General features: G+C 35.7%; 1 protein-coding gene across 2 annotated transcripts; it reads left to right on the forward strand.

Annotated features, from left to right (window-relative positions):
- The first annotated feature begins 223 nt into the window (after positions 1-223).
- On the forward strand, positions 224-6,610 carry LOC120268233 (myosin-10-like). Of its 2 annotated transcripts, XM_039275669.1 has the most exons (7): positions 224-290; positions 456-494; positions 1,444-1,866; positions 2,125-4,153; positions 4,492-4,698; positions 5,170-5,517; positions 6,322-6,610. In XM_039275669.1, the coding sequence occupies exons 3-6, from the start codon at positions 1,565-1,567 to the stop codon at positions 5,485-5,487; spliced, it is 2,856 nt and encodes a 951-aa protein (XP_039131603.1). In that variant the 5' UTR covers positions 224-290; positions 456-494; positions 1,444-1,564; the 3' UTR covers positions 5,488-5,517; positions 6,322-6,610. The 2 variants fall into 2 exon arrangements, with proteins under 2 accessions (XP_039131603.1, XP_039131604.1); XM_039275670.1 differs by lacking the exon at positions 6,322-6,610 and having other exon boundaries at positions 5,170-5,759.
- The last annotated feature ends 285 nt before the right edge of the window (positions 6,611-6,895 follow it).

Raw genomic sequence — 6,895 nt, forward strand, 5'->3', positions numbered from 1 at the left:
TGAGGGCATTTTCGCTAATTATAAAAGAAGGGCTAGATCAGAAAACAAACACTTTTTATTTATTTACATCTCTAGTTGCAGGGCAGAAGTGTAAATAATTCTAAAAAGGTAGGGTTATTAACAAGATATCGCACATGTTAATTTTTCCATTGGAATCTTCAACGCGGCCTTCTTATAACTTCACTTCCCCTTCATCCTAAATACCAAAAAGAAAGGAAAAGGGAGAAAAAATAGCTCTTAACCGGGATTCCCGAAATTCAAAATAAGCGGAGTATTGACCGGGCCCAACGGTAACATTTTCTCGTTCTCACTCCCTCACTCAATCACTCTTGATGGTGTTTTCTTGTCATTTAATGGACAATTATTGCTGATCTAATCTCTTTTTGAATTGAATTCATGCCTTAAAAATGGTCCGATTTGAAAGAATTTGTGATTCTTGGATGTTTTTTGTGTAGACATTGAAGCTGAAAGGAGAAGAAGAGACGAATCAGAAGGTACTGGCTTGGTATTTTGGTTCTTGATATGAATAGATTGCTTGGAGTTCTTGTTATTGATCGTTGTTTTTCATCTTGAATTCTTGATGATTGATTTTCTTTGGGGGGTTTTTTTTTGTTGATGGTTCTTGGGTGGTTGAATTTTTGGGGTTTTAGGGTTTTGCAAGTTTAGCAATGGGGAGGCTTGACAATGTTGTTGTTTAACATGCTGATTTCAAGAATGGATTAGAAGATCTTTTTTCTTCTTGATTTGATCATGCTGCATGATTGGTGTGTGTGTTTGTTAGAATTGTTGTTTGGTTAGTCTGACTGATTTTGATGATGGGTTGGAGTTCCATTCTTCTTCTTCTTCTTCCTCTTCCTCTTCCTCTTCCTCTTCCATTGGATCATGCTATGTGATTAGGGTGTTTATGGGTTGGTGTGTTTTTGGAAATGTTTGAGTACTATGACTCATTTCAAGATTGAATTGGAGGGCCATTCTTCTTCATGTGTGTGTGTGTGGCTACCATCATGAATGGCTTTGTAATTTGAATTGGAGATGAGGAGATTCCGCTTTATGTTGTGTTAGTTCCAAGATGTGAATCTTGAATAATTTTTATACTGGTTGAATCAGGTTTTCAAACACACTTGAAATTTTAATCTAATTGGTTGCATTACGTAACTCATTTTTTGCTGTCTCATGTGATGTATATCTTTTATTTAGTTCATGAATTTCATCCTTATTTTATCCATTCCACTATGATTAAATGACCAGTTTTTTTTTATGCTAGTTGTGTATGTTAATAAGCGATTGAATTTTGTGCTTTTTTAATCCCATCTTAATGTGCTTAGTGATGATACCGGGTAGTGGCTATGTCAATATAAAGCTCTATGCTTCATTTCTCACTGTTCATTTGGTTATTTGATTTTTCAGTAATATTTCCCTTTCTGTATTATTTCCATTGATTAGAAATACTAGATTACAAATTGGAGCTTTGAGGCAAAGATAAGGGAAAGGCTGAAATTACATTCTGTATTGGAGATTGAAGATTGTGATGCTTTTCTTGTGAAGTTCCAATAAAGTTTCCAAGATGAGGAGGCTCTTTTCTTTTAAATCATCCAGTGGAAACAATAGCAATGATGGGAAGCTTTCAAAGCAAGAAAAGGCTCGGAGCAGCTCTGAAAGCACCCAAGATGGTGTTCATGAACAGGAACGACATCACCATGAAGTAGAATACTCCTCTAACATCCAACTTAGAAGGAGTTCTTCATTTTCATATCCAAGCATTTATTGTCGTAAGGGAGAAGTGAATTTGGATTCTATGGATGATTACCACATACCTCCAACTAGCCTTGGGAATTCGCCTCATCATAAAGCTGAAAGCTCCATCAAGTAATTGATTCTCCCTCACTTGTTAAAACATTTTAGTTATTATTTTTTCATTAGTTTTCCTTGAGGTGGAATATTATATAATGCTTTCTTGTGTCATGTTAACTTTTGTCATGACGTTTCCTGCATTTTTCAGTGGTTATTTGGTTCTGATTTTTAGGAAGATTTTTTCTTTGCTAATCAAACACGTCCTTATAACTAGATATTTATCTTTTATTTTCTTTATAGATATGATTTTCTGACTCTAAAAATACATATAAGAATGAAAACAGGTGAAAGGGATTCTGCACAAAAGCTGCATATGGTTGAAAAGAATGATTCTCCTGTTTCTTCCCAAGGCTTTCAATGTTCATCTGGAAATTCACCATACAGCTCCCCTGTTGCATTAAGATGCAGAGCTGCCCGTTTGACAGAGATTCCAAGCAAAAGCAAAGTCCTTGACCTTTATATTGATGGAGAGCAACAAGAAATGAAATCTAAGAAAGACCATCTAAAGGACTATTCTGATACTGGAAGTGATGGTTGTTTAGCAGAGAATAGATCTCTTCGTAATTCAGGAAGGCCCCCGCGCTCTCAGTCTACAGCACCATCATCTCCAACCTACAATAAAGAAAACCGTAAGAGTTACTCATCTAGGGAGTTGAAAGATGTTAGACACCAACTACCTGTGTGGAACTGGGCAAGGGATGAGCAGAGACTGAAGTCCCCTAAGAAATGCAAAAATATGAATGTGGATTTGTCATCTCATTCCAGAGTGCCTTTGATGAAGCTACGAGATTATGATTCAGAAACAACAACAACAATTGAGGATATCTATGAGGATTCATCAGATCCACAACCCAGTTTGAACTCTGATGGTGCAGCCCAGAAGTATTCTTCTGATCTCAGAGAACATTATGAGAAAATGACTGGTTCTGTTGCTTGTGCTGATGAGGTGTTGAGTTTCCAAAGGCAAAACTGCTTTCCTGGAAAAGTATGGATGGACAGTAGAAATGCTGACCTGGTAAATTCTGGACTACTTGAGCAGGATACAGAAGAAGAGTTACTTAAAAAAGCTAAAGAGGCAGAGCATAAGTGGATGCTAATATCGAAAGAAGTTCACGAGCTGAATGAACTCCAGAGAAGCAGTTTAAATATTTCTTCATTACTTCAGACAATAAAAGACATTACAAAAGATAGGAGATGCTTGGCATTTGAGCTCTCTTCACAAATAAAATGTCGACTTGCAGAAAAGGCTTCTACAAGGGAACAACTTAAACAGTCAAAGTTAGATTTGGATACCCGAACAAGGAGGCTTGAAAAGGAAAAAAATGAACTGCAGTTGAGTTTGGAAAAAGAGTTGGATAGAAGATCCAGTGAGTGGTCCTCAAAGCTTGAAAAGTTTCAATTTGAAGAACAAAGGCTAAAAGAACGGGTAAGGGAGTTGGCAGAACAAAATGTGTCACTTCAAAGAGAAATCTCTTCTCTTAAAGGTAGTGAAACTGACACCAAGAACAGATATATAAATTCACAAATTCAAGTGAATTCTCTGACAGCTAGTCTGGAAGAAGTGAGAGGTGAAAATAATAGGCTCCATCAAACCCTATCAGAGTTGCAGGAACGCTATAATGTGGCAGCAGAGGATGTGGAGTGTGTCAAAAGAAACTTGAAGGAAACAGAGAAAGAGAACATGGATTTGAGGAAATCAATTGTCCGATTGCAAAAACAAAGCACTGAACAGGATAAGACAATAAGTGGGTTGAGACAGAGATATAGCGATGAAATTGGAAAGCAATCATCAGAGAGAAATGAAAGCTTTGGTTGGTTGCAAATTGAACATCTAAGACTGACAGGAGTGGAGCAGAGGCTGAGGAAGGAGGTTGAGTCTTGCAGGCATGAATTGGAATTACTTAGACATGAGAATTCTTGTCTTTTGGATCGCTTGCAGAGTACAGGAGGCAGTTGTCGATTCTCCCTAGTCAAACTTGATCAGGAGCTTCATGCCCGAGTAGAATGCCTTCAAACTCAGGGGTTGTCATTACTTAATGATTACAATCATTTTTGTGAAGAGTTGCACAACTTACGAAAATGCAAGAATCGTGGAGATAGCAATGGAAATCATAGTGAGTTTTGTGGATATTCATTTGCTGAGTATAATGGGAAACACCATAGTCTAAGAAAAGGAACTGAAAATTTTAAAAGGGCTCTGCAAACAATATCAGAAATATTAAAGGAGAAGTCCAAGCTACATGCACCAGAATCTGAGCTACAAAGTAAAGAATGTGGTGCTTCGAGACAACTGAATGTTCAGGTATTATATGTAGATCTGGTTTGTCATAAATTTTTTTATAATAGACTTGTTTTCTATCTTTCTGGTTCTCCTACCTCTTACCCTATTGTAGGTTAGTTTCTGTACAAGTGTAATCTTTTAATGTAAGGTAGGTAACCTGGTAGATTTTTTTTTCCACTGTTATTATTATCAACAAATTTTTGTGGCAACTGTGGTTAATCCCTGGATTTTTAGGTGTACTAATTATACATGAGCTTTATGATAACAGTTCCATATGTAAACTCAAACAATTTACTGCTTTCTAATCTCCTGATTATTAGACTAAAGATGTGGTTAATATTGCCATTCTGCATGTATAGGACCAACTGGAGCTTGACTTCAAGGCTGAAACTACACTAAATAGATTGTTGCGAGAGAAGTTACTTTCTAAAGAACTTGAACTTGAACAACTAGAGGCGGGGTTTGCTTCTTCAGTGCGGAGTCATGATGTCCTGCAGACTGAGATCCAAAGGCTGCAGGATGAACTTTCATGTCTTAACCATAAGACAAAGGACATGGAGATTCAGGTCAACTACAAGTGCTGTCACACTAGTAACTTGATTCTCCATCACCATATTTGAATAAATGATTTATGTTATTAGAGTAATGGTTCAAAATTATGTAAGTGGGTGGGTGAGGCTTGTTAATGCGTCTTTAGATCTGATGCAACAGGATGCAGCTAGTCTTCACTGATATTTGAGCATCTTCTATACTGCTTTCACCTTAGGGATTTTAGGTTAGGTTGAATTACATGATTCCTGCATGATATTTATGTTTTCTCCAATTAAACATTTTGTAAGCACGGTCAAATTATGCACATTTTCATGCATAAATGACCGCGAGTGCTGAGTGGCATGCCTCTGTGTTTGAGATGTAGGGATTTCTATTATGTTGGGCTGAATTTTATTACTCTTGTATAGTATCTTGGCTTTTTCTAATTAAATGTTTTTTAAGCATGATCAAATCATGTGTTTCTGACTGTGAGTGCTGGGTGGCAGATGCTGAAGACAGATGAGTCCAATAAACATCTTCAACATGATCTTCAAGAGTGCATGAAAGAATTAACCTCAACTAGAGGTGTACTTCTAAAGGTCTCTGAAGAGAGGGACCATCTGTGGGAGGAGGTGAAGCATTCTGGGGAAACAATAATTAACCTGAAACATGAGGTTGATTTGCTTAAGAAAAAGATTGAAGCACTTGATGAAGATGTTCTTATCAAGGAGGGACAGATCACCATTTTAAAGGACAGTTTAGGTGACAAGCCATTTGGCAGCATCTACAGCCCTGAATCAGTTAAAGAATTTGCCCTTGAATGACCTGTTCATACACTGAGCTTGCTTATTCTTGTGAGTATTTTGGCTATTTTGTATATTTTTATAGTTCCATCTCTGTGTGTGCATAGAATTGTTTGAGAAAATTAGATGTATTTGCTACTGGCAGGTGACTCCTTCCTTTAGTCTTACATATAATTTCTCCTAGGTTTATTCTCTGTTTTTTCAAGGGATAACTTTCAGTTTACTTTCAGTATGTTTTTTTTTTCTCGACTTGCCATTTGGTGGTTCACAAACTTAATTGGCAATATCTCTCATATATGACTTATGGTTTGTGTCTTAGAGGTGTAATTTTTTGCATGATCAGGTTGCTTTTTGATCTCATTTTTCCAAAAAGTTTCACCCTCTCTATTTGCCAATGCTTTCTAGGGCATCATTTGGATTTTATTCTTTGTTTTATCGGCTTGGTGTCAAACTAGTTAATTGTAGGTTGTAGTTACTGCTATTTTATCAGCTTGGTGCTTCTAAAGGTATATGCCCGTTTCTTATCCATACTGATTTCCAGGATAACAATAAGTTTTACTGAATTATTTTTTCTGAGGATACATCATTTGAAATTTTTTCTTGCATTCTTAATTCAATGATTTGAACTTTTGTTTTTTTTCCTTCATTTATTTGTTGAGACAGTTTGTAAATATATAAATGAGTTACTGCTCGCCTAATGATAACTTGTGCATTGAGTGAAAGAATGCTCACAGTCATTTAACCTTTTCTGTTAACAGGATATTTATTACTGCTTTATATTTCTTTACTAATAAATGTTTAGATGAAATGGTTAAGTATGCTCATCTTTTTGCTGAATCGCACTTTTATTTTTAGGTATAATCGGATCGCATGATGTACAAAATGCCTCTCAGCTTTCAGAAGAATTTCTGAGTTTTATTAATCTGAGATTGTTGAGTGCTTTGATGTCTACTTGTATTCTTAATTCTCATTTGTGTTTGTGTGAGTGTGTGTGTTTTCAAGTGTCTTGGATTTCTGCATTTTATTTGTTGGGGTGCAAAAGTCAATTGGTGGATAGGTTTATCAAAGAAGAGGATGGTAAAGGTCAACGGTTTATGTACATAAATAACTCATGTTTTGTGGGCAATTAATAGATTGATTTTGATTTTGGGTGATTTTGATAATCCATAAGCTATTTTCATTTTCTTTGCAAGAAATAAGAGTTTTTTAATTTGGATTAAGCTATGATTGCTCAGCCCTTAAAAGAAGTTTATTATGGACTCTCAAAAGAATAAATATTATAATTATGTCTCTAGCCCAATCTTTTGTTGTAATTTGCTTTTTTTAATATTTTTTATTGTTGATTATATACAATTATGAAAACTAATTAATATAATTTTAATACCGGTGCATGTATTTGCATATGTGCATATATATGTATTTATGTATT

Source organism: Dioscorea cayenensis, chromosome 9, assembly GCF_009730915.1.
Source record: "Dioscorea cayenensis subsp. rotundata cultivar TDr96_F1 chromosome 9, TDr96_F1_v2_PseudoChromosome.rev07_lg8_w22 25.fasta, whole genome shotgun sequence".
Taxonomy (NCBI): domain Eukaryota; kingdom Viridiplantae; phylum Streptophyta; class Magnoliopsida; order Dioscoreales; family Dioscoreaceae; genus Dioscorea; species Dioscorea cayenensis.